The sequence below is a fragment of the Hemiscyllium ocellatum genome, chromosome 23 (assembly GCF_020745735.1).
Source record: "Hemiscyllium ocellatum isolate sHemOce1 chromosome 23, sHemOce1.pat.X.cur, whole genome shotgun sequence".
Taxonomy (NCBI): domain Eukaryota; kingdom Metazoa; phylum Chordata; class Chondrichthyes; order Orectolobiformes; family Hemiscylliidae; genus Hemiscyllium; species Hemiscyllium ocellatum.
In genome coordinates, this window is record NC_083423.1 from 26,479,968 (window position 1) to 26,507,666 (window position 27,699).

General features: G+C 40.1%; 1 protein-coding gene across 1 annotated transcript in view; it reads left to right on the plus strand.

The window, feature by feature from the left end:
* Positions 1-27,699, plus strand: part of fbxl13 (F-box and leucine-rich repeat protein 13) — a 236,483-nt gene that overhangs the window by 7,415 nt on the left and 201,369 nt on the right. The window contains exon 2 of the mRNA XM_060842551.1: positions 10,581-10,690. Within this exon, the coding sequence (XP_060698534.1) occupies positions 10,581-10,690 (110 nt within the window). The remainder of the gene's footprint in view (positions 1-10,580; positions 10,691-27,699) is intronic.

Consider the following 27,699-nt stretch of genomic DNA (forward strand, 5'->3'; position numbering starts at 1 on the left):
AGTCATACTTTAGTGACTACCTTAAATGAACAAGTATAAAACTGTAACATGTTATATGCTTTTTTCTTTGCATATTAAAGTACTTTTTGTCCCTCTCCTAGTGCTTTCAGCAGTTTCTTAGAATTTGCTGCTTTCGTTCTAAAATAGTTAGATAGTTGACTGCTGCTATCAACCAGTATGAATTTGGAGATCTCTACATTGTTGACCATCTGTTTCAAAACTGCAATATTGATCTTCAGGATATTTTTATTCACAAATTTTGTTGAGTGCATGTTCTCCCATAGAAACTTATCATTGATATAGTACTCAATGGATTTTGCTGCAGAATCCTTTTTTAAGAATGTCTTCCAATAATTTTGCTAAGAAAAGTATCATATTACTGCCTCAGCAACAGCAAGTGACCCTGCCACTAATTTACACTTTACAAGTTTTTTTAAAATTGATTTTAGCCATCCAAGCTAAAGGGCAACATTTACCCCCCTTTTCTACAAGAAAAACTGTAAACCCAGCTGAACTTGAAAACCTATCACAGAGATCTTTCTTAACAAGCATCACTAAAAACAAGAATTTTCATGTTCCTGGCATTTTCCAATAGCATTGCTCCATTTTAAATTTCTTCAATATTTTGTTTGCTCAAATAATATCTTCCACGTTGGAATTTTTCATATTTATATTCAACTCTAATATTTCAAAACAGGGATCTTGCCTGGTTTGGATGCCTGATCAATTCACCTGTCCAATTAAACATCATAATTTCTCCATTTCAGGTTTGAAACCTGAAATAACTTCAAGGAGGCAGGTATTCCATCACCAAGTCACCCTTATTTATATCTGCACAGTACAAAGGCTCTGTACAACCAGCTCACAGCCAGTCCTTAGAGAGAGGAGACTTCCTGAATCTCCTGTTTATATCTTTCGATCAGGGCTCCCTGATTGGCCCAAATTAACAATCCCAATCAAGGATCTCATAGTCAATGGTTACAATCACTACAAAGCCATTGCATTGTTTTCTGATTTTATATTTTGATTCATCACAATCAGGCTAACATTTTCCTAACAGGATTGCTGATGAATGGTGACACAAAATCCATTCTGCATGATTTTCAATCCAATTTCCTTAAACACCCCATAATCCTATTATTCCAATTTGAATTCTGCTTTAAGTTCATTTCTGACAATATTTTCCACCACAAAATAAAATAATAAAATGCCTGAAAGCTGCCCCTTATGATGCCAGTAAAACTTGGCAGGATCTGGCTTTAACCGAAGAGAACCCAATTTTAGTATGACAGACCTTACTGAAAGGCACCAAATTCCAAAGGCCTTATTTTACCCCATCTCATTTATTCCCACTGTATTTGGTGCTTCTATAAAAGGACGAGAATAGACTTCCATTGAAATTGGTTTTCCTGCAGAAATGCAATGTTAATATTAATTGATCTCCTCTCCCAGGCATATATTGCCAACAAGGCCAAAAAAATCATATTTCTTTCCTTGCTATTGGTGAGGTTCTATTAATATCTTGTTTATTGAGGTTTCCTTCAAAGCCTTATGCCACTAGCCTTACTTTAGCCTTGCTTTAGCCTTTTAGGACCCATTAGGATCACATTTTTGCTGCATATCCACCTGTGTGCTAGGTCCTTGTGGGAGGTTAGGGAGGAAATTGCAGGGCCCCTAGCAGAAATATTTGTATCATCAGATGAGGTACTAAATGTGTGGAGAGTGGCTAATGTTGTGCCTTTGTTTAAGAAGGGATGTAAGGAGAAGCCTGAGGACTATAGACCTGTGAGTTTGACTTCAGTGGTGGGTAGGTTTTGAAAGTGATGCTGAAAAATGATTATAGGTGGCATGGTGGCACAGTGGTTAGCACTGCTGCCTCACAGCGCCAGAGTCCCGGGTTCAATTCCTGCCTCAGGCAACTGTCTGTGTGGAGTTTGCACATTCTCCCCATGTCTGTGTGGGTTTTCTCCAGGTGCTCCGGTTTCCTCCCATAGTCCAAAAATGGGCAGGTTAGGTGAATTGGCCATGCTAAATTGCCCGTAGTGTTAGGTGAAGGGGTAAACGTAGGGGAATGGGTCTGGGTGGGTTGCTCTTCGGAGGGTCAGTGTGGACTTGTTGGGCCGAAGGGCCTGTTTACACCCTGTAAGTAATTTAAATCTATAGTAATCTAATCTAAAATAGGATGCATTATATGCATTTGGAGAGGCAAGGAATGATTACAGGTAGTCAGCATGATTTTGTGTGTGGGAAATTGTGTGTGTCACAAACTTGATTGGGTTTTTTTGAGGAAGTTGCCAAGAAGATTGATGAGAGCTAAGTAGTCAACATTGTTTCCTTGGACTTTAGTAAAGCCTTTGACTTTAGTAAAGCCTTTGACAAAATTCCACATCGTAGACTAATTAGATCACTTGGAATTCGGGGGAGCTTGCCAATTGGATACAAAAATAGGTTTACTGGCAGGAGACAGAGTGATGGTGGAGGGTTGTTTTTCAGACTGGAGGCCTGTGACTTGAGATGTTCCACAGGTATTGGCATTGGGTCCACTTTTGCTTGTCACTTATATAAATGATTTAGGTGTGAATATGATTTAGGTGTGAATATGGAAAGCATGGTTTGTAAATTTGCAGATGACATCAAGATTGGTGGTATAGTGGCCAGTGAAGAAGGTTATCTAATATTACAAAGTGATCTTGATCAATTGGGTCAATGGGCTGATAAGTGGCAAATAGAGTTTAATTTGGATAAATGCAAGGTATTGCATTTTGGTAAAACAAAGATAAGGCTTATACAGTCAAAAGTAGGGCCTTGGGCAGTGTTGTAGAGCAGAAAGATCTAGGGTTCCAGTACATAATTGTTTGAAGTCTAATATTGTTTGAAGTCTGCATCACATTTCGACGGGATAGTTAAGAAGGCGATTAGCGTGCTTGCCTTCATTGCTCAGACCTTTGAGTATTGGAATTAGGACATTATGTTGAGTTTGTTCAGAATGTTGATGAGGTTTCTTAGAGCATAAACTATAAAACATTACAGCGTAGTGCAGACCCTTTGGCCCTCGATGTGTCCACAGGTCGGCGCAACAATCTGAAGCCCATCTAACCTACACTATTCCATTTTCATCCATATGTCTATGCAGTGATCATTTTAATGCCCTTAAAGTTGGCAAGTCTATTACTGTTGCAGGCAAGGAGTTCCACACCCACTACGACATCTGTCATATATCTATCACCCCTCAATTTAAAGCTATGTCCCTTATGCAAGCCATTGCCATTCGAGGAAAAAGCTCTCATTGTCCACCACTTCTAACCCTCTGATTATCTGATATGTCTCAATTAAGTCACCTCTCAGCCTTCTTCCCTTTAACGAAAATATCCCTCAGCCTTTCCCTGTAAGACCTTCCCTCTATACCAGACAACATCCTAGTCAATCGCCTCTGAACCCTTTCCAAAGCTTCAACATCCTTCCTCTAATGTGGTGACCAGAACTGTCCATAATACTCGCAAGTGCAGCCACACCAGGGTTTTGTACAGCTGCAGCATCACCTCATGGCTCCAAAACTCAATTCTTCTATCAATAAGTTAACATACCATATGCCTTCTTAACAACCCATCAACCTGGGTAGCAACGTTCAGAGATCTCTGTACATGGACACCAAGATCTCTCTGCTCATCTACACTATCAAGAGCCTTACCATTAGCCTAATACTCTGCATTCCCATTGTTCCTTCCAAAGTGAATCATCTCACACTTTTCCGCTTTAAACTCCACTTGCCACATCTCAGCCCAGCTCTGCAGCTTATCTATGTCTCTCTGTAACCTGCAATAGCCTTCAGCACTATCCACAACTCCACTGACCCTAGTGTCATCTTCAAATTTACTAACCTATTCTTCTATGCCCTTATCCAGGTCATTTAAAAAAATGACAAACAGCAGTGGACCCAAAACAGGTCCTTGCAGTACACCACTAGTAACTGAACTCCAGGATCAACATTTTCCATCAGCTACCACCGTCGATCTTCTTGAAGCTAGCCAATTTCTGATCCAAACCTCTAAATCACCCTCAGTCCCATGCCTTTGTATTTTGTGCAATAGCCTACCATGGGAAACATTATCAAATGCTTTACTGAAATCCACATACATCACATCAACTACTTTACCCTCAGCCACTTGTTTGATCACCTTCTGAAAGAACCCAATAAAGGTTTGTGAGGCACGGCCTATCCTTCACAAATCCGTGTTGACTGTCTCTAATTAACTTTTTCCTCTCTAGATGATTATAACTCCTATTTCTTATAACGTTTTCCAACACTTTACCCACAACTGAAGTAAGACTCACTGGTCTATAATTACTAGGGTTAACTCAAATCCCCTTCTTGAACAAGGGGACATTTGCTATCCTCCAGTCTACTGGCATTATTCCTATAGACAATGACAACATAAAGATCAAACCAAAAGCTCTGCAATCTCTTCTCTGGTTTTCCAGAGAGTCCTAGGATAAATCCCATCTGGCACAGAGGACCTATCTATTTTCACACTTTCTAAAATTGCTAACACCTCCTCCTTATGAACCTCAATCCCATCTGGTCTAGTAGCCTGTGTCTCAGTATTCTCCTCGACAACATTATCTTTTTCCAGTATGAATGCTGATGAAAAATATTCATTTAGCGCTTCACCTATCTGCTCTGACTCCACGCACAACCTCCCATTACCACCCTTGATTTGCCATAATCTTTCTTTAGTCAATCTTTTTATTCATGATACATCTATAGAAGGCTTTAGGGTTTTCCTTGATCTGATCTGCCAACGACTTCTCATGTCCCTTCATAGAACATAGAACATAGAAAAGTACAGCACAGTACAGGCCCTTTAGCCCACGATATTGTGCTGAGATTTAATCCTAAAGTAAAATATAGTAACTTAATCTATGCACCCTTCAACTCACTACTATCCATGTGCAGGTCCAGCAGTCGTTTAAATATCCCCAATGAGTCTGCTTCTACCACCACATCTGGCAACGCATTCCATGCATTCACAACTCTCTGCCTAAAGACCCTACCTCTGATATCTCCTTTATGCCTTCCTCCTAATATCTTCAAACTATGACTTCTCGTACCAGTCAATCCTTCCCTGGGGAAAAGTCTCTGGCTATTGACTCTATCTGTTTCTCTCATTATTTTGTACATCTCGATCAGGTCTCCTCTCTTCCTCGTCTCTTCAAAGAGAAATGTCTGAGCTTATTCAACCTTTCTTCATAAGCCAAGCCCTCCAGTCCAAGCAACACCCTGGTAAGTCTTCTTTGCACCCTCTCCAAAACCTCTGTATCTTTCCTATAGTAGGGCAACCAGAACTGGACACAATATTCCAAGTGTGGTCTCACCAGGGACTTGTAGAGCTGCAGCTAAACCTTGTGGCTCATAAACTCTATCCCCTTGTTAATGAAAGCCAAAACACCATATGCTTTCTTAACACCCCTATCCACTTGGGTGACAACTTTGAGGGATCTGTGCACTTCCTAGCTCTTAGCCCTCTCTTTAGGTCTTTGCTGGCTAACTTGTAACTCTCAAGTGCCCTAACTGAGCCTTCACGTCTCTTCCTAACATAAGGCGCCTTCTTCCTCTTGATAAGAGATTCAACTTCTTTCGTAAACCATGGCTCCCTCATTTGACCACTTCAGCCCTGCCTGACAGATTCGTAGTTATCAAGGACACATATTAGCTATTCCTTGAATAAGCTCCACATCTCAATTGTGCCATCCCCTGCAGTTACGTTCCCCATCTTATGTATCCTACATCTTGCTTAATTGCATCATAATTCTCTTTCCCCCAGCTATAACTCTTGCCCTGCAGTATATACCTATTACTTTCCATTGCTAAAGTAAACATAACTGATATGTGGTCACGATCACCAAACTGCTCACCTACCCCCAAATCTAACACCTGGTCAGGTTCATTACCCAGTACCAAATCCAATGTGGCCTCATCCCTTGTTGGCCTGTCTATACTGTGTCAGGAAGACCTTCTGCACACATTGGACAAAAACTGACCCATTTAAAGTACTTGAACTACCGTATTCCCAGTGAATATATGGAAAGTTAAACTCCCCCATAACAAATACCCGGTTACTCTCACTCCTATCCAGAATCATTTTTGCTATCCTTTCCTCTACGTCTCTGGAACTATTTGGCGGCCTATAGAAAACTCCCAACAGGGTGACCTTCCTTCCCTCTTTCTAACCTCAGCCCATACTACCTCAGTGGTCAAGTCGTCAACTATCCTTTCTGCCATTGTAATGCTGTCCTTGACTAACAATGCCACACCTCCCCCTCTTTTGCCATCTTCCCTGTTCTTACCGAAACATCTATATCCTGGAACCTGCAACAGCCATTCCTGTCCCTGATCTATCCATATGTCCGAAATGGCCACAACATCGAAGTCCCAGACACCAACCCATGCTGCAAGTTCACCCACCTTATTCCGGATGTTCCTGGCATTGAAGTAGACACACTTCAAACCACTTTCTTGCTTGTCGGTGAACTCTTGCAACCTTGAAACCTCATTTCTGACCTGACTACTTTCAACCTCCTGGACAGTGGAACTACAATTTAGTTTCTCATCCCCCTGCTGAATTAATGTAAATCCTCCCGAAAGGCATTAGCAAATTTACTCTCCCCCCAGCCCGTCCCCAGGATATTGGTACCCCTCTGGTTCAGGTGTAGACCATCCTGTTTGTTGAGGTTGCACCTACTACAGAATGATCCCCAATTGTCCAGGTATCTGAAACTCTCCATGCTACACCGTCTTCTGGATTACTGTATCCAAGTCTGGTTGTCCAGTTATAGGAAGAATATTATTAAGCTGAAGATGGTTCAGAAACGATTTGTTAGAATGTTGCTGGGAATGGAAGGTATGGGTTATTAGGAGAGGCTGTTATAGACTGACTTTTTTCACTGGAGTGTAGGATGTTAATGGTGACCTTATAGAAGTTTATAAAATCATGAGGGGTATAGATGAGGTGAATGGCAGGTGTTGTTTCCCTAACATGGGGGAATTTCAAGACTGGAGTCATATTTTTAAGGATGAAAGGAGAAAGATTTAAAAAAAAAAGATATGATGGCCAGTTGTTTTAGAGATAATGGTCCATGTGAACTTCGCGAGGAAGTGGTGAATGCAGGTACATTTACAATGTTTAAAATATATTTAGATAAGTGCATGAATAAGAAAAGTTTAGAGGGATTTAGGCCAAGTGCAGGCAGGTGGGACTAGTTTATTTTGGGATTATGGTCACCATGGACTGGTTTGATCAAAGGGTCTGTTTCCGTGCTGTACAACTGTGTGACTCTATTGTTTTCCCCACACTGGTACCTCAGTGTATACCTTGCAGAACCTGTCATTTGGCATCTTTTAGTAACTTGACCTCTAGCTTGTTCAGGGTCACTAAGACTTCCTGATAATTTGGTTTCTGCTCCTGGTGGTATTTCTTATCTGTGCTTTATTTGTTGGCTTTATTTTGCCCTCTATCTTGCCTTCTCTCTCTTTTTGGATTGCTCCTGTTTGACCTCCCTTTTCTTTTAAGTTGATTTCTTTCAATAGTAAATGGTTTCTTTCTAGGGGCATGTTTGTTCCCAGATGGACAATTTGAGCTTATACTGTGTTTTCTTGCCTTCCATCTTGGAACTTAATGTTCTCAATTCATGGGCCTAACCTCCTATCCCTCATCTTGTGCATTCATCCAGCTTTTATATTTTCTTATCATCTTTCCTGCACTATTTATAATCGTCACATTTCTTTCTTGACTCACCCCTTCTGGTAAATATTTTAGCAGTGTTCTTTTGGACTAATAAATTCTGATAGTCAGTAGGAGTTTATCTGTCCATTATCTGATAAACTGTCAAATGTGGCAGTTTTATCCTTATAGCTCTGTAACATTTGAGGATGAAAAGTATCTGGCTCATCACTATTTTCTACACCTCCTTCAGAGTCTGCAATTTGTAATCCACATCAAACAATTTTAAAAGTGTACTTGAATAGTTTGGTTCCCATGCAGTTGAATTATTTTGCTTTGTCTTTACCAATAACTTTCCTTAGGAGGAGAAGACATCACAAGCATCCCCATCCTTAATATTGGTGAGCAATAAGGCCAAAGCATGTACATCAATCTTCTACCAGAAGTGCTGGAGGGATGATCCATCTTGGCCTCCTCAATAGGTCTCCACAATCACAGTCTTCAGTCAATTTGTTTCACTCCACGTGGTGTCAAGAAATGGCAGATGGCACTGCATATTACAAAAGCACAGGCTCTGACAACATTCCAACAATTATATTGAAGACTTGTGCTTCAGATGTTGTTGCACCCCAATTAAGGCATTCCAGTACTATTACAAAACTAGCATGTATCCAACACTGTGGAAAATTGACTGGATATGTTCTGTCTACAAAAAGCAAGATAAATCCAACCCAACCAATTACCTCCCCATCAGTTTACACCAGGTCATCAGCAAAATAGTGGAAGGAGTTGTTAACAGTGCTATCAAGTGACACTTGCAAAATAATAATTTGCTCACTGATGCGCAGTCTGATTCTGGTTGACCCACTAAGTTCCTGTCATCATGATAGCTTTGGTCCAAACATAGACAAAAAAGCTGAACTCAAGTTGTGAGATGAGAGGGATTGCCCTTTCATCACGGAAACATTTGACTGGGTATGGCATCAAGGACCCCAAGCAAAATTGATGTTAATAGAGAATCAGGGGGAAATCTCACCACTGATTGAGATCATATATTACAAACAACACTCAATTTTCTAAACAAATAGCAAGACTTCTTAACATCTCGGATACAACCCATAATTAGAATTATATTCCCTTTTAATCCCAGAACAAACACACAAATGCAACACTGAAGATGACAAAGACCTGCAGAGTTGATGTTTCAAAAAGGGGCTAAAGAAAGAACTCCCGATTTGACCAGTGATCTGAAAACAAAGGATAGAATTTGATGAATTCTCACAATCCACCAGGTTTCTTGATGACAAAAATGGTATTTCCGACTGATGGAAGATCTTCCAAACAGGCCTTTGGTTCAGATCAAAATCAAATTAGTCTTTTGTAGTCGTCACAGTTTAGCTTTTCAGAGTTTGCAATGTTGTCAAAATACATTTTTCAGATTCCTAAGTACTTCACCAAGAGAGAATAAGAGCTCTTCTTGCAGTTGCTTTTCTTGTTTCTTGAACATGTACAGAGTCTCAAGTGTCACAAAATAGAAATCTCTATCTAGAACTGCATCGGGAAATGTCCACACCAATTTCCTGAGGCATTGCAGGGTCAAGAACAAAGAATGACAGAGTTCATCCAGCTCACATGTGGCACAATGTTTCAGGAATATGAACATATGTGATTGTTCAGACAGAGTGTCCAATATCAAGTACTGGGTTAGTGGTGCTGGAAGCGCACCTTGGATGCTGCCTGAACTGCTATGCTCTTCCAGCACCACTAATCCAGAATCTGGTTTCCAGCATCTGCAGTCATTATTTTTACCCAATTTCAAGTACTGCCTAATGCAATGGCACCTGGAGTAAACACGGGAATTGTACACAGATGTCCACAGAATATGTGACATACTATTCAGCCTGGACCAATCAGTGGCATTCATTATACAGAAGTATGGAGGAGTGCGACATATTATGAAACCGGAGTACTCATCTCTTCAATGTCATTCTCAGAAAAGCAATCTGCCCTTCCCTGAATCCCAGGCTGTCAGTCCTCCTGAGAAAATATGCATCTTAAAGTTCAGTGACAGTCTTTACACTTTTAATGAAGCAGGCTGCTGTGGAGAGTTTATTGGGTCCATATTTCATTTGATCCTTCTCTGTACTTGTCTATGTGGCTGTTAATTAGCCATCAAACACATCTCAGTCGCATTGCTTCCTTGGAAGTCATAATTTTATCTTCGAGAGATATTCAGGGCCTCAAAATAATTACCCCCAACTTGAAAATTCAGTGGAAGTATTTCAGTGATTCTCACTCTGCAGAAGTATTATGACTATTTTATCTTCCAACATTGGCAGGCAGACCTTGTAAGTGAATTGGTTTAATATTCTGCAGCACAGTATTCTGCATGCTTGATTGTTGAGCTTCTATCTTTAAATTTATGTTACATTTCTTAAAACGTTTCACAGTGTTTATTTACCTGATCAAATGTGTGAATGCCAATTGTCATTGCTTAGCTGATGGCAATCACCTTAATATAAAGGTTCAAATTGAAAGGAAGACTACTGTTGTTATGAGCAAGATGAAAATGACCCCAAACATGCAGTGCCATACAGTGTGCATGTCTAAATGTGGTAGTTATCAGATTGAGATTCCTGCAAACTATAATTATCTTTTGATGTTTATGGAATAGAGACTTGTAAGTACCATAAATTTGATCTCACAGACATGGAGTGTTATAAATTCTGCAAACATATGTTGATTTCAGTCTGTACAAGCAAAATCTTTTACTAAGATGCAATCTTATTGTAGACAGAAATATTACACTAATGTCAATTCGCAGTCACATTCTTTTAATTTATTTATTTATTCTTTTTCTAGTGGCAGCACAACATTTACGACATGTCAGCGATCAGCTTTTGTGCAAGATTATTTTACAATTGTGGAGTGCTTTGGCAAAACAGACAAGGAAAACCCGAGAGTACTTTGAGGTAAGTCATCCTCAATGACTGCATGCACCTCTAATGCATTTAAGTGTGTATGCATCATGTTTGCAAGTATCATCTAAATGAACATCTCTCTATGTTCATTATTCTTTTGCCACACCCCTAAATCCTGTCTCTTTTTGGGTAGCTGCTGGTACAAACAACCAATTTTTAACCATTTTTACTTTGTGCATTAGCACCCTATCCAGCATTCATTCATCTCTCCTTTGGTTTATCATCAACAATCTCTTTGTTTGCCACTTGCTTTATTTTTCTCTCTCTCTGGATTCTGTACTCTGTTCACTCCCTCCACCCCATCATCAGCATAAAAACTACCCCCTGTCAGCTATTTCCATTTCTGATGAAGAGTCAAGGATCTTGGAAATGTTAACTCTGTTTCTCTGTTGACAGTTGCTGCCAGACCTGCCAGGTTTCTCCAGAACTTTCTGTTTTTGTAATCACGACCTAGAAATTTTATTAACCTTCCAATAAAGTGAATGTTAGTTTTGAGCTGGAATTTCATGTTTTATGTTAGGAAAGAAATTAAGTAATGTTGGCTCAACCCTGAGCTTGTGAAACAGACCCAGAATCGTAGAATCATACAGTACAGAAGATGCCCTTCGGCTAAACAAGTCTGAACTGCCAAGAATATGCTACTACCTACTCTGATCCCACTTTCCCACACTAGATCCATATCTTTGAATGTTATGACACTTTAAATACTCAACCAAGCACTTTCTAAAGGCTGAGTCATAGAGACATAGAGATATACAGCACAGAAACAAAGCCTTTGGTCCAACTCGTCCAGATATCCCTTATAAATCTAATTTCACTTGCCATTTGGCCCATATCCTTCTAAACCCTCCTATTCATATATCCATTTAGATGCCTTTTAAATGTTATAAGTATACCAGCCTCCACCACTTCCTCTGCCAGCTCATTCCATGCTTGCGTAACCCTCTGCTTGAAAAGATTGCTCCTCAGGTCCCTTTTAAATCTTTCCCTTCTCACCTTAAATCTATGCCCTCTAGTTTTGGACTCCCCCCACCTCAGGGAAAAGATCTTGTCTATTTACCCTATCCATGCTCCTCATGATTTTAGAAACCTCTAAGTCCATCCCTCGGCCTCCAACACTCCAGGGAAAATTGCCCCAGCCTATTCAGCCTCTCCTTATAGCTCAAAACCTTTAACCCTGGCAACATCCTTGTAAATCTTTTCTAAACCCTTTCAAGTTCACAAAATCCTTCCTATAGGAAGGAGACCAGAATTGCCTGCAATACTTCAAAAGTGGCTGAATTAATGTTCTGTACAGCTACAACATGACTTCCCAAATCCTATACTGTGAGCAATTTTGGGCCCCATAACACAGGAAGGATGTAGTGACCCTGGAGTGGGTCCAAAGGGGTTCATGAGGATGATCCCAGGAATGAAAGGCTTAACATGAGGATTGTTTGAAGACTCTGGGACTATACTCGATGGAGTTTAGAAGGGTGAGGGGGGATCTACTTTAAACTTACAGAATATTGAATGGCCTCGACAGAATGGACTTTGGGAAGATATTTCTATTGGTAGGAGAGTCTAGGACCTGAGGGCACAGCCTTAGAATAAAAGAAAGAACCTTTTGAACGTAGATAAGGAAGAAACTTCTTCAGCCAGAGAATGGTGAATCTGTGGAATTCATTGCCACAGAAGACTGTAGAGGCCAGGTCATTGATTAATTTAAAACAGAGTTGGGGAGGTTCTTGATTGTCAAGAGAATCAAAGGTTATGGAGAGAAAGTGGGAGAATGGGGTTGAAAACCTATCAGCCTTGACTGAATGCAGAACAGACTCGATGGGCCAAATAGCCTAATTTCTGCTTCCATATCTTATGATCTTATACTCAATGCACTGACCAATAAAGGTAAGCATATCAAACACTTTCATCACTATCCTATCTACCTGCGACTCCACATTCAAGGAACTATGAATCTGCACTCCAAGGTTTCTTTGTTCAGCAACATTCTCCAGGATCTTACCATCAAGTGTATAAGTCCTGCCCTGATTTGCCTTTCCAAAATGTAGCACCTCATATTTATCTAAATTAAACTCCATCTACCTCTCCTTTGCCCATTGGCCCATCTGATCAAGATCCCGCTGTATTCTGAGGTAATCTTCTTTGCTGTACACTACACCTCCAATTTTAGTGTCACCTGAAAACTTACTAACCATACTTCCTATGTTCAGATTCCAATCATTTATCTAAATGACAAAAAGCAGTGGACGCAACACCAACCTTAGTGGCACACCACTGGCGTAGGCCTCCACTCTGAAAAGCAACCCTCCACCACCACCCTCTTTTTCCTTTGAGCCAGTTTTGTATCCAAATAGCTAGGTCTCCCTGTATTCCGTGTGCACTAACCTTGCTAACCAGCCTATCATAAGGAACCTTGTCGTGTATCTTACTGAAGTCATATTGATCACATCCACTGCTCTGCCCTCATCAATCTTCTTTGTTACTTCTTCAAAAAACTCAATCAATTTAGTGAGATATGATTTCCCACAAAGCCAAGCTGGCTATCCCTAAACAGTCCTTGATTTTCCAAATATATTTAAATTCAGTCCGTCAGGATTCCCTCCAACAACTTGCCCACCACCAGTGTCAGGCCCACTTGTCTATAGTTCCATGGTTTTTCCTTACCATCTTTCTTAAATAGTGGCTCCATGTTAGTCAACTCCAGTCTTCTGGCACCTCACGTGGCTATTGATGGTACATATAGCTCAGTAAGAGACCCAGCAATCACTTTGCTTCCCACAGTGTTCTAGGGTACACTTGATCAAGTTCCAGGGATTTATCCACTTTATGCATTTTAAGATGTCCAGCACCTCCTCCTCTGTAACATGAATATTTTTCAAGGTGTTGCTTTTTATTTCCCTACATTCTATATCTCCATATCCTCGTCCACAGTAAACCCTGATGCATAATACTCATTTAGTATCTTACCCATCTCCTGCAGTTCCACATGTAGGCAACCCTGCTGATCTTTAAGGGGCCCTATTTTCTTCCTAGTTACCCATTTGTCCTTAATCTATTTGTAAAATCCCTTTGGATTCTCCTTTACTCTATTGGCTAAAGCAATTTCATGATCCCTTTTTGCTCATCTGATTTCCCTGTTAAGTATCCTCCTACTGCCATTACCTTCCTACCTCAACTACCCTCCCAAGCAACATATTCCAGACCTCCAGAATACATTCAAAGCTGTAGAAAAATGTGTTGAGAAACTCTTGCATCATGTATTGAACTGAGATTTAAACATTGTGAATTTTAGCTTTGAGAAAAAATGACTGTTGAACACTTTAAAAAAAAAATCCTCGCCATACCGGCCAGTTCCATTTGCCAGCACCTCTTTAATAGATTAGGTTACTTACAATGTGGAAATAGGCCCTTTGGCCCAACAAGTCCACACCGACCCTCTGAAACGCAATCCACCCAGACCCATTCCCCTACATCTACCCCTTCTCCTAACACTACGGGCAATTTTAGCATGGCCAATTCACCTAACCTGCACATTTTTGGACTGTAGGAGGAAACCGGAGCACCCGGAGGAAACCCACGCAGACACGGGGAGAATGTGCAAACTCCACACAGTCAGTCGCCTGAGGCGGGAATTGAACTCTGGTCTCTGGCGCTGTGAGACAGCAGTGCCAGCATGCCGCCCACCAATAAATTCTATTTACTAATTGACAGATATGTGTGAAATCTGTTGCACAGATTAGTAAAGAAACACTCTAGTATAGTAATACTCACCAAATCACATCTTACAATGTCCTAGACACCACCTTCACCATCTTTGGGATCACTGAAGCATTGGAAACTGTGTTCTTATAAGTTTTATAACTAGGATAAAGGAGTAAGTTTTAAATTAAATATTGTAGGGTGGATGGAAAAGTCATGTGATAGAAGGTATATTGAATCAAATGGTAACTATGAGGTCATAGAAGAAGGTGACAATTTGGGTAATGATAACTAGAGTGTGGCAGAGAAGGACAGAGTGTACACCTGTGAAATAAAGCCAGGATTTTCAAATATGTTTAAAAAAGAGTAAAAGGCTATGTGTCTGAATGTGCGCAACATTTTAACCAAAATAAATTAATTGATAATATATTTAAATTAAATATGTATGACCTGATAGCCATTACAAAGACAAGTGACCAAGGCTAGGGCCTGAAAATTGAAGGGCATTTATCATTTTGAAAAACAAAAAGCTGGGAAAAAGCAGAGGGGTATCCGTGTTAATTAAGAATCTTGTCAGTTCAATAGTTAGAAGTGACCTTACCTTAAAAGAACAAGATAAACAATAGTTCTCTATCACACACATTTATTAAACATGATTTATCTGTAATGATATTTTTGAATTGTCGACCTTTATGTATAAAACAAACTCTTGTTTGCTGTTGCGCAATTCTCATCCCCAGCACTTGGTGTCATGATGCATGGAGGACATGTGCTTTCTCATGAAGAGCTCAGTGAAAGCTATTGTGAAATGATCGTGCTAGTGGACATGGAAAAGCATTGTGAAAATGTCTCTATAGCCTGAGGACAAGAAGCTGGGAGCAATCTGTTAATTTGAAAACTTAGAGTTGAGATCAGAATGAAATTTCACTGGAATTGACTCACAGTAAAAGGACAGTTTTGAGGAGCAGTTTGAAATCTGGCTTTGCTGTTTGTATTAAGAGCTGTTTTTCACTTTTAATTTAAAAGATGTGTTTAGATGTTAAAGGATATCTGCAGACTGATGTGAATCTGTCTCAGTGATTAATCTCTATGGTAATCAACTGCAAAAAAAGTACCAGTACAGGGATTTGGACATGGTCAGTCAGCTGCTCGGGATGGTCAGAGTCAGGAAACTTTGCACATAGTGGGTGAAGGAGAGAAAAGTGGTGGCACATTGTTACTTTTGGTGTATATGTGGAGATGTCTTGAGGTGGTGAATAGGCTGTGCAGAAGAGAGTCAGTATTAGTCAGGGTCAGATGTTATCGAGGATGAGGGTGAGTGAGGAAGATGTTGCAGGAAACAATTGATACAGTAGCAGATAGAGTAAGTGTGAGGTATCAACAAGAAGATCGTTGCAGAGTGGAGAAGGTCATTAATCTTCTACCTACACTGTGTGCATACTTTTAAATGGTTGAGACTGCACTGGCCTGGATACTAAACCTGGTCCATGTTGGCATGGTTTCAGTAGAATTGCATCCTCTGTTGGCCTTGGAGAAAAGGACATCCCGCCTCTGCATCACCCCATTCCCCATACCATGTCCCTGCCCACAAAGAGAGGCATCGATTTTCCATTGTATGCCATGACCTGGACCAATGTCAGGAACCATGCAGGGCAGCTCTGGATTGAAAGCTCTTGTCTGGGTGCACAATATCTTTTTAAAGATGGTGCTGCACCATGGATGCTGCTCAATTCTGGGATATCCAGGTGAGTTGTTTTGGAAATGGCACATGGTATGATGGTGCTAGAATGTGAGAGGTGCATGAAAGAGTGGGGTAAGTAATAAATCAGGCGGGCTCTGTAAAATAAGGTGATAGATGTCCCCAAGCATCGCGATGTGAAGTCTTCAAAAAGCTTGACAAAACTGACACTTAAAGAAATTAAAAGAATGAGACATACAGGTAGTTCTCCTGTGATGCACGATTATTAAACACAATTTGTCTGTAATGCAATTTGTGAATTGTCAACCTTTTTTTTAAATAAAGCAAACTCCCATTCGCTGTTACATGTATCTCATCCTCGGCAGTAGGTGTCGGTGGTGCATGGAGGACTGGACTCCATGTCGGCATCAAGTGATCAGTCGGCTCATGTGCAATACCCCATGATCTATCAAGGCAGGTTTCATTCTGGGACCTGACTTGTGCAGTGTTGCCATTGGATGAGATCAGAAGACTAGCTAGAATGTAGTGCAGTCAGCAGATATAGATGCCAAACGAGAATAATCAGCTGAAGACATTGATGAATTGCACCAATCAGTACTATACACTAGGTCAGTTACAACAGGTTAAAATTTACTTCAACCATGCTGTCATCTGTGTTAAGCTAACTAGTATTTTTCTATCGATTTTCTGCTTCACCCTTAGCCCTGTTTTTCCCATTATTTCCTTTGCACAATTTTCTATAACACGGCTCTTACAGCTTTGTAGGAGAGTTACCTATAAAATTAGTTTGGGTAGAGGTAAGAAATAGGAAAAATGAAGAGATCACTTGCATGACTAGTTTATAGATCAATTAACAGTATTTATGTTGTGGGACAGAGTATGTGGGAAGAAATAAATGGAATGCTTAAAAACGCTTATGCAATAATCATGGCTGACTTTAATTTAAATGTAGATTGGGTGAATTGATTAGCAAAAATAACCTAGAAAATAAGATCATAGAGTGGATTCAGGGTAATTTGTTAAAGTAGTATTTTCTATAGTCAACCAGGGAATAGGCTAATCTAGACCTAATAATATGCAAAGAGAAAGGATTAGTCAGTGATGTCATGATACATAAGCTTCTAGACAATAGCAGTTACAACATGATAGAATTCAGTTTGGAAGGAGAAGTGTGCGTCTAAAATCAGTGTTTAATCCTAAACAAAGGTAACTATGATGATATGAATATAAAGCTGACTCAAGTGAACTGGGAAACTTGGTTCAAAAGTTGGACAGTAAAGTTGCAGTCTTTACAGGAGATATTCAGTAAGTAAGCAGATTTTTAATTAATCAAGGAATCAAACATTAAAGGGAAAAGACAGGGAAGTAAAGTTGAAGGTTATCAGGTGAGCAGTAATCTAATTGAATAGTGGTGCAGACTGTATGGGCTGGATGGCCTACTTCTGCTTCTATGTGTGTGGTCCTGTAATTCTCAGTAACATTTTGTTCTAGTTAGAACAAAAGTCCCTTTGAGAAGGATCGGTGGCACAGTGGTTAGCACTGCTGCCTCAGCGCCAGAGACCCGGATTCAATTCCTGCCTCAGGCGACTGTGTGGAGTTTGCACATTCTCCCCGTGTCTGCGTGGGTTTCCACTGGGTGCTCCAGTTTCCTCCCACAAGTCCAAAAATGTGCAGATTAGGTGAATTGGCCATGCTAAAATTGCCTGTAGTGTTAGGTGAAGGGGTACATGCAACGAAATGGGTTGGGTGGGTTGCGCTTCGGCGTGTCAGTGTGGACTTGTCGGGCCAAAGGGCCTGTTTCCACACTAAGTAATCTAATCTATTCATCTTTGGATAAATAAAGGAATTAAGGATTATATCAAATTTAAAAGCATACTGCATATCTGCAAAGATTAGATTAGATTAGACTTACAGTGTGGAAACAGGCCCTTCGGCCCAACAAGTCCACACCGACCCGCCGAAGCGCAACCCACCCATACCCCTACATTTACCCCTTACCTAACACTACGGGCAATTTAGCATGGTCAATTCACCTAACCCGCACATCTTTGGACTGTGGGAGGAAACCGGAGCACCCGGAGGAAACCCACGCTGACACGGGGAGAACGTGCAAACTCCACACAGTCAGTCGCCTGAGTCGGGAATTGAACCCGGGTCTCCGGCGCTGTGAGGCAGCAGTGCTAACCACTGTGCCACCGTGCCGCCCACAATTAGTGGTAGATAAGAAGATTGAACAGATCTAATGAAATTGCAAAGAATGACTAAACAAAAGAATAAAAGAGAGGGAAATTTAATTAGTAATAAAAAATAATGAAGAGTTCCTACAATAATTTAAAGAGGAAAAGAATAACTCAGGTTAATGTTGGTTCTGTAGGGAATTAGTCTGGGAATTGATAATGGAGAGCAAGGAGATTATAGCAACATTAAATAGGTATTTTTTTATTTCTGTCTTCACTGCAGAAGACTTGGAAAACTTCCCACAGATACTCAAACATTGAGAAATGAAGACAAAACAATTGCCATCACCAAGGAGAAAATGCAGGGAAACTAGTAGATCCAAAAGCTGAAAGTCCCCAGGATGAGATGGCTTGCATCAAACAATCTTAAAATAAATGACTGTAGAGAGAATAGAGGCATTTGTTATATTCTTTCAAACTTCCTTGGATTCTGAACACATTCCAGTGCTTTGAAAACTTTTTTCAAGAAAGGAGACAGACAGAAAGAAGGAAACTGTAGAATATCCTAACACCTGTCTCAAAGAAGTTGCTAGAATGTGTTATTAGAAAGTTAAATAATTTGAAATCATGATGGGATCAGAGTCAATGTGGTTTTGAAAAATGGGAATTGTCTTTGTCTAATTTATTTGTGTTTTTTGAGTAGGTGATATGCAAGGTGGATAAAGGGAAACTTGTAGCTGTGATGTACTTGGATTTCCAAAAGGCATTTGATAAGTTGCAACATCAAAGGTTCCTACACAATATACAAGCGCATGGTTGAGGAGGTAACATTATGATGAATAAATAATTGCCCAACTAACGGGAATCAGACAGTCAGGATAAATGGGTTTCTTTTACATTGGTAAACTGTTAACGATGGCAGTGCCAAAGAGATCAGTGCTGATTTCTCAACTAAATAGAATTTATAGCAATGACTTAGATTAAAGGACCAAATACATGATAGCTAAATTTGCCGATGACATGAATATTGATAGGAATGTATGTTTTCAAGGGAAGTAAAAAGTCAGCAAAGAGTCATAGGTGAACCAAGTGAGTGGGCTAAAATTTGTTAGATGCAGTATAATGTGGGAATATTATATATATATATATATATATATATATATATTCACTTTGGTCGGGAAAATAGAAAAGCAGCATTCCATTTAAATTAATGACGATTGCAAAATTTGATGGTATGGAAGGTTCTCTATGTCCTGGTAAATAGTTGACGAAAAATAGTTTGCAAGTTCCTAGGTGATTCATAAGGTGATTGGAATATTGGTGTTTGTTGTAAGGGGAAGGTAATCTATAAAGAAGAAATTTTTATTGCAGCTGCACAAGGCCACATATGGAACACTATGTACAGCTTTGGTTTCCTTATTTGGAAAAAAAAGATATAATTGAGCTAGAAATACTTCATACCAAAGTTAACTTGACTCATTCCTGGGATAAAAGGTTCACCTCATGAAGAAAGGTTGCATACTTTGAGTCTGTATAATTTGGACTTTAGAAGAATGAGAGGTCATCATATTGAGAAACTTAAGATCCTGAGGGGACTGATAAAGTGGATACCAGAAGAATGTTTCTTATAGGACCAGAACTAGGGGACACATTTTAAGAATTTGAGATTTCCTTTTTAAAACAGAGATTAGTACTTTTTTCTCTCAGAGCGTTGTTATTCTGAGGATTTTCTTTCCTAGAAAGCAGTAGAAGATGGGTTATTGAATTAATTCAAGATTATTGCATTTTGATTGAGTAGAGAATCAAGCGTAATGCATACAAGCAAGAATGTGGAATTAAAACCACAATTATATCAGCCACAATCTCATCAGACAGTGGATTGAGTTTAAGGATTCAGTGTTCTTCGGTCTAAAATCTTATGTTCTGGCATTCTGTCCCAGTAGTATGACAGACTCACTAGAAACAGCAGCACAAAGGTGTACATTTGACAGGAAATTGCCTTTGGAGTCCTCAAAACTGATTCTCAAAACATGTTGTCTAGTGACCAAGCTGACTGAATCCAAAGGACAAAGCTGCCAGACTGTGCCTGCAAGCAAGTGATGTGGAACTAGCAAGAGGAAAGTGTACATAATCTGGTTCTCACCAATCCACCTGTTGCAGATGAATCTGTCAATTACAGTATAGGTTTGAGTGATCACCACACAATCCTTGTGAAGTCTATCTTCAGTCTAAGCATACTCTCCAGTGTGTTGTTTGGCACTACCATGATGTTAAATAGGATAAATTATAATTAATCTAGAAGCTCAAAAACTTTGCTTACATGAGGCACTGTGGATCATCAGCAATCTATACTTTCATAGTATGGCATATCTCTCATTCTAACTTTGCCATCAAGCCAGATGATTCAACCTGTTTCAGTGAAGGGTTCAGGACACTTACAGTGGAAGCACCAGGCATGCCTAAAAACAAGGGGTCAACTTGATGAAGCTATATAACCCAAGATTAAATGCTTGCCAAACAATGGAAAAGGCATGCAATATATACACATCTGAACAATCATGGTAGATCAGATCAGAGCTCTGCAGTCGATATTCAGCTGTGATTGATTATGCTCAATTAAACAACACCCAGGATCATGAGGCTGGGCCAATATCCTCATCCTCAAATGATAGAGAAGCACACAACATCAGTATTAAAAAGGCTGAAGCTGAAGTATTTTGCATTCACCTTCATGCAATGTAGATGGCCTTTTTGGCCTCGTCCTGAAGTTCCCAGCATCACAAATGCCAGTCTTCAACTCATTCAAGTAACTTCATGTGACATTAAGAATGCACTGGATGCTACAAATGCTATTGGACTATACAACATTCTGAAAATAATACTGAAGTCTTGTGCTGCAGAACCAGCCACATCCCTAAGCAAGCTGTCTCAGTTCAGCTATAACACTGGCATTCATCCAACAAGATGGAAAATTGTTCAGCTATGTCCAGCCCATGAAAAGCAGGACAAATCTAATGCACCCAATTATTGACCTGTCAGCCTATTATTGACTATCAGCAAAGTAATGGAAGGTGTTACAGTACTATGAAGCAGCACTTATGCAGCAATAAACTGCTCATTGGCACTCCATTTGGCTTCTGCAAGGACCACTCTGCTGCTCATTAGAGCCTTGGTCAAAACAAGAGCTGAATTCCAGAATGATGGTCTTTGATATCAAGTTAACATTTGACTGAATTTAGTATCAAGGAAACCTGGCAAAACTAAAGTCAGTCAGAATTAGAAGAAAACTCTTGCTGGTTGAAATCATTCCTAGCACAAATGAAGATAATTGTGTTTTTTTAGAGATCAATAACTTCATGTTCAAACATCACTGCAAGAGTTCAAGTGAGTATCCTATGCCTAACCATCTTCAGCTGCTTCAGCAATTATGTTTCCTCCATCATTTGTCATTGCAAAATATTAAATAATTGGCATTTTCTCAGAGATGAAGCTCTCCTTGCCAATATGCAATAAGACTCAGACATTATTCAGATTGGGGTTATAAATGATGAGGTAATGTACATGCTACATAGACAATAACCATCTCTGAGGATCTGACCATCTCCAATGATATTCGAGAGCATAACAGCTGCTCAGTACTCTGCTGTGAACACTTAGGATTTATCATCGACTAGAAACTGAACCGGATCAGATAAATACAGTGGCTACAAAAACAGGTCAGAGTCTGTGGCAAGTGACTTACTTCCTGTCTTCCCAGTGACTATCCATCATCTACAACATCTACCAGGCATCATCCAGGATTGTGATGTAATAGTCTACACTTAACTTATCCATTAACTAGAACATACTCTGGCAGCATGCCTTCTCTAAGATTATCCTTCCCATGAGATCTGCCTTCTGATTGCATATACAGACTTTGAAAATGCATTTGATAAAGTGATATGTAGTAGGCTTTTGAGTATACATAAGAACTCATGGAGCAAAGGAGATAGTAGCAACGTGGATATTAAATGGGATGAGTGACAGGAAACAGACTGTTGTGGTGATTACTTTGAAAACCATATTTTGATTAGAGACAGTCAGCATGGCATTGATTTCTTTGAGGATGTGACAAAACACATTAATGAAGGTAGAGCAGTGGATGTGGTATACATGGATTTTAGCAAGGCGTTTGATAAGATTCCCCTTGGTAAGCTCATTCAGAAAGTAAGAAGCATGGGATACAGGGAAATCTGGCCATCTAAATACACAGTCGGCTGACCCATAGAAGACAGAGGGTGGTGGTAGATAGAAAATATTCAGCCTGCAGCTTGGTGACCAGTGGTGTTCCATATGGATCAGTTCAGGGACCTCTGCTGTTTGTCATTTTATAAATGAATTGGATGAGCAAGTGGGAGGATGGGTTAGTAAGTTTGCCAATGACACAAAGCTTGGTGGAGTGGTGGATAGTGTGGAGGGCTGTTGTAGGTTGTAATGAGACATTGACAAGATGCAGAACTATGCTGATATGTGGCAGATGGAGTACAACCTGGAAAATTATGAACTCTATCACTTTGGAAGATTGAATTTGAATTTGAATGCAGGGTTAAAGATAGGATTATTGGCAGTGTGGCGGAACCGAGGGATCTTGGGGTCCATGTCCACAGGCCCCTCAAAGTTGCCACCCAGGTTGGTAGGGTTGTTAAGAAGGCATATGGTGTGTTGGCTTTCATTAGTAGGGGGATTGAGTTTAAGAGCCATGAGATTATGCTGCAGCTCTATAGAACCCTGGTTAGACCATACTTTTGGTTGCCTCATTATAAGGAGGATGTGGAAGCTTTGGAGTGTGTACAGAGGAGATTTACTAGGATGCTGCCTGGACTGGAGGGAATGTTTAGTGAAGTAAGTTTGAGGGAGCTAGGTCTTTTCTCATTGGAACAAAGAAGGATGAGAGGTGACTTGATAGAGGTATACAAGATGTTGAGATGTATAGATAGAGTCGATAGCCAGAGACTTTTTCCCTGGTTAGAAATGTCTATCGTGAGGGGGCATAATTTTAAGGTATTTGGAGGAAGGTTTAGGGGAGATGTCAGAGGTAGGTTCTTTATACAAAGTGGTAGGTGCATGGAATGCACTGTTGGCAGTGGTAGTAGAGTCAGATACATTAGGGACATTGAAGCGACCCTTAGATAGGCATATGGAAGATAGTACAATGAAAGGTATGTCGGTTAGTCTGATCTTAGAGTCGGATAAAAGATTGGCACAGCATCAAAGGCCGAAGGGTCTGTACTGTACTGGGCTGTACTGTTCTGTGTTCTACAGACATCCACTAGCTCTTGTAAGTGTAATTTGCTCATTACCTCCTATGCTGTTGTAAATATTGTTTTTAAAGTGTTTCCTGCAATCAAGAAGTCTGCTCCTTATGGCACATTTTTCATTGAAGCTAATTTTGATTTTGTTTTGCTTCTTCTACAATACACAGGTGAAGTGAAGTTTCTTTCCTTGTCTTGGGACTTGTTTAGCTGAAAAATACTGTACTGAAGAGTACTGTAACGAGTGAGGCTGAGGAGCCATTTTGAAGGCATTGAGGGACAGATGAGACAGAGGAGCCAGTCACTGTGAAAGCAGAGAAGCCATAAACTTGCTGAGAAGAGCCGCAAGACCAGGAGTCATAAAAGCCATTTAGAAAGTAGGAGGCAGAGGAGTCATTTTAAAGTTCTCTTATTCCATATTTCTAATTTAGTGTTGCAATCCCTTTTGAGTCCATAATTTGGTGATATTCCTACTGCTTCAAAGGGATTAGGGAAAGCCATCAGCCTTGCAGTGAAGTTGCATGTTTTAAAATGTGTGAATAATCCATGGTAAAAACCTCACAACATCAACCAAAGTGCTCAGTGTTACAAGCGTTGGTGGAATTAGTTGATCTAGAAGCAGCTTGATGGAGAACATGGTAAGACTTTTGCCAATCTGAATATATTTTTGCTGAATACACTAAATGTAGAACTGTGCAGTACAGGAACAGGATGTGCAAGTTATGAAATGTCTGCTTAAATGTCAGCTACCTCCAATCAAATGACATTCCCCTTAGTCTATTTTCCTAGCCTGTTTTAGACTAGAACTAAACTACTTTGTTCCCATGTACATTGTGTACTTTACTGCTACAAGAAACAATCCCTGATGCAGTCTACAAATTTGACTTCCATGTTACCCCCACCCATCTGATTTGTCCAGTCAATAAGTAGGTTGAAACCACTGATGACAATTGTGCCCATCTTACATGCCTCTATTGTTTCCTGACTTATACTTTGCGCTACAGTCAGGCAACTCATCAGAGGCCTTCAGGCAACTACCATTAGTTTTTCCATTACTATTCCTTATTTCCACACAAGCTGATTCCATGTCACAATCTACTGCACCAACACTCACCACTACACTGATGCTTCCCTTCTTAACAAAGCTACCCCACCTGCTTTTCTTTTTTGCTTATTTTTCTGGACTCTTGAGCACTCTTGAATATTGGTTCCCAGCCCTGGTCACCCAGCACCCATGTCACTTCATTAGCTATCAAGGCATACTCATTTATTACTTTTGTATTGTTGACACATTATCAAATTCCAAATGCTGCATATATTCAGATTGGAGTTTCAAGTTTTAAATTTTTACTATCATTACTTAGTCAGATTATAATTTCTGCTGCACTCTTCTGCTTATATTTCTTGCCCCTACCTGTCACACTTGAATTATCATTCACTTCTTCTGTACTTGAACTTCTACTGTCTTTTTGTCTTTTTTATACTTGCCTTCAACTGAACTCCCCTACCTCCAATAATTATGTTAAAGTCCTATCTGCAACCCTAGTTATATCATTCATCAGGAAACAGTCCCTGTGTGGTATGAATAAAGCCCCTCTCATCAGAACAGCTCTCTGTTTCTCCAGTACTGGTGCCATTGCCCAATGACTTGGAACCTCTTACTTCTATACTAATCTTCAAGCATTTACCTCTCTAATCTTATTTACACTGTCAATTTGCATGTGGTTCAAATAGTAATTTGGAAATTATTTCCATTGTAGTTCTGCTTTTAATTTAGCCCTGAGTTGCCCGTAATCCCTTTGCAGAGCCCTTTTCCTAGTTCTGCATGTGTCATTTGTATTTATCTGGAATATGACAACTTGCTGCGCACTCCATCCAATCGGAATGCTGCAGGAGGTTTTAAACCCTAGTAGTGTCCCAGTGTGAGACATTGAGGTGAAATGCATATCATTTGTACTCAAATAGCAAGTCTGAATGATGGTGGCACCCTTTTGGATATTGTTTACTCTGTATACCATCCCTGCCAGTTGAACTTATTGTACCACAGAAAATCTATATTTCAATATATTGCTCCTGTGTTTGTAATCCTATCCATCTTGATGAAATCACTAAAATGTGAAAGTGGTTTCCTGCCCCTGAATAAGACTTCATCCCATCGATCAGGCAATAATCAAACATTCAAGGCCTATTACTGTCTCCAAATCCATCAAGGCCACATCATCAGTCAGGGGACTTTGGTGACACAACATCCTCAAAACATTGGCAATATCCCTGATGCATGGAATGTAGTGTTGTTGGCATATCTGAACAGTGTGCAGTGGAGATTATGGCCCAAATGATTATTGGCAAAGAGTAATCTCATGACATTTTGCCTGAGGTTCAGGATACAAACATAGTCTTCGTTAAGGAGGCTGGCTTTGATGAAGTGGATGTTACTGGCCTGTTGGAATAACTTGCATTCCATGGAAAAGAATTGTCTAAAGAGTACTTAATGCAGGTTGAGTGTGAATGAACATTGAAGAAGAAGATTGCACTGAAACACAACTCCTCCTCAAGATTTGTCAAAGAAATACCTGTCAAGGACTTTCCAACTTCCAACAAGGCAATAGAAACTGTTACTGGGAATGACCTGAACAACAAATATAATGCCAGAGTGAATGAATCAGTGTTGCTATTAACTGCTTCAAGATGATCCACTGAGAAGAACAAAAGAGAACTGTTCAGCAATCCTTGGGTAAAGCTTTCAATCTTGATGATCCTGGCCCTACATCCATTAACTCGACCTATTGTTGCACACTATTGTCATCTCCAAACTAGCAGTGTTCTTCAAAAGATGCTCAAAATCTGGTTACATGAATAGGAAGGGTTTAGATGGATATGGGCCAAATGCTGGCAAATGGGACTAGATCAGATTAGGACATCTGGTTGGTGCTGTATAACTCTATGATTCTCTATGTGTCTAGGAGCTGAAGTTCGTAAAAGTTTTCTAGCAGAGAAATTGATTAAGGGAACGACTGGAGCTCAGACAGCAGTTATGAATCCAAGTTATTAAAGTTATGGGTTTAAGTACATTGTATAAATGCTACTACTTTTATTTAAATCCTAAGCAAAAAAAAAGGGATATTTTACTTAGGTTTGTTTCAGTCACTCACTCACTTGATTGACATGGGGGCTTAGTGGCTAGCATTGCTGCCTCACTGCACCATGAACCCAGCTTCAATCCCAGCCTTGGGTGACTGTCTGTTTTGAATTTGCATGTTCCGCTGTGTCTGCATGGGTTTCAGCTGGGTGCTCCAGTTTCCTCCCACAGTTCAAAGACATAGGTTAAGTGGACTGGCCATGCCAAATTGTCACATAGTGTCTAGGGATGTATAGGCTTACGTGAGTTAGCCATGGAAAATGCTGAGTTATGGGAAAAGGTTGGGGTCTGGATCTGGGTGGTTTGGTCTTTAGTGGGTTGGTGCAGACTCGATGGGCTGAATGGCCTCTTGCCATACTGTGTGGAATCTGTGAATATGATGCATATGTATGTTTCAGTTTTTCAACTTGTATGTTGGATTCTCCAGGCAAAAATCATCTGCAGTAAGCTTACTTTTGCTTCAATAAAGATTCCTTTAGGAAAATATGCTTCACTTAAAGTTGCTTTTTACAGAAACACAGCCAGAACTTTATGTGAGGACTTCCTTTCATATTTGACTCAGTCAATCACCTTCTGAACATTGCACAACTATGCCCCATCTCAAACATCCACTGCTGAAATTCCTCCTGTGCATCTCATACCTTTAGATGTGACTATTCCAATGTCTCCTGTCCAGACTTTCACATTCTACCCTTCAGAACCTTGAGAATATCCAAAGATCTAGTGACCAGGTCCTTACTTGATCCATGACCCATTCAGTCAGCTGCCCTCCACTTGCTAACCTATATTGGTTCCAAGTTAACATCTTGATCATAATCATCTTATTCTTGCTTTTAAATGCTTCCACATCCTTATTACTGCCTACGTCTGTAATTTCCTCTAGTTGTGCAGTGTTCCAAAGTGTGTGCTCTTCTAATTGTGCCATGTTGAGCATCTTTATTTTAACAATCCTACCATTAGTGGTGGTGCCTTCAGATCACTAGACCCTAAACTCT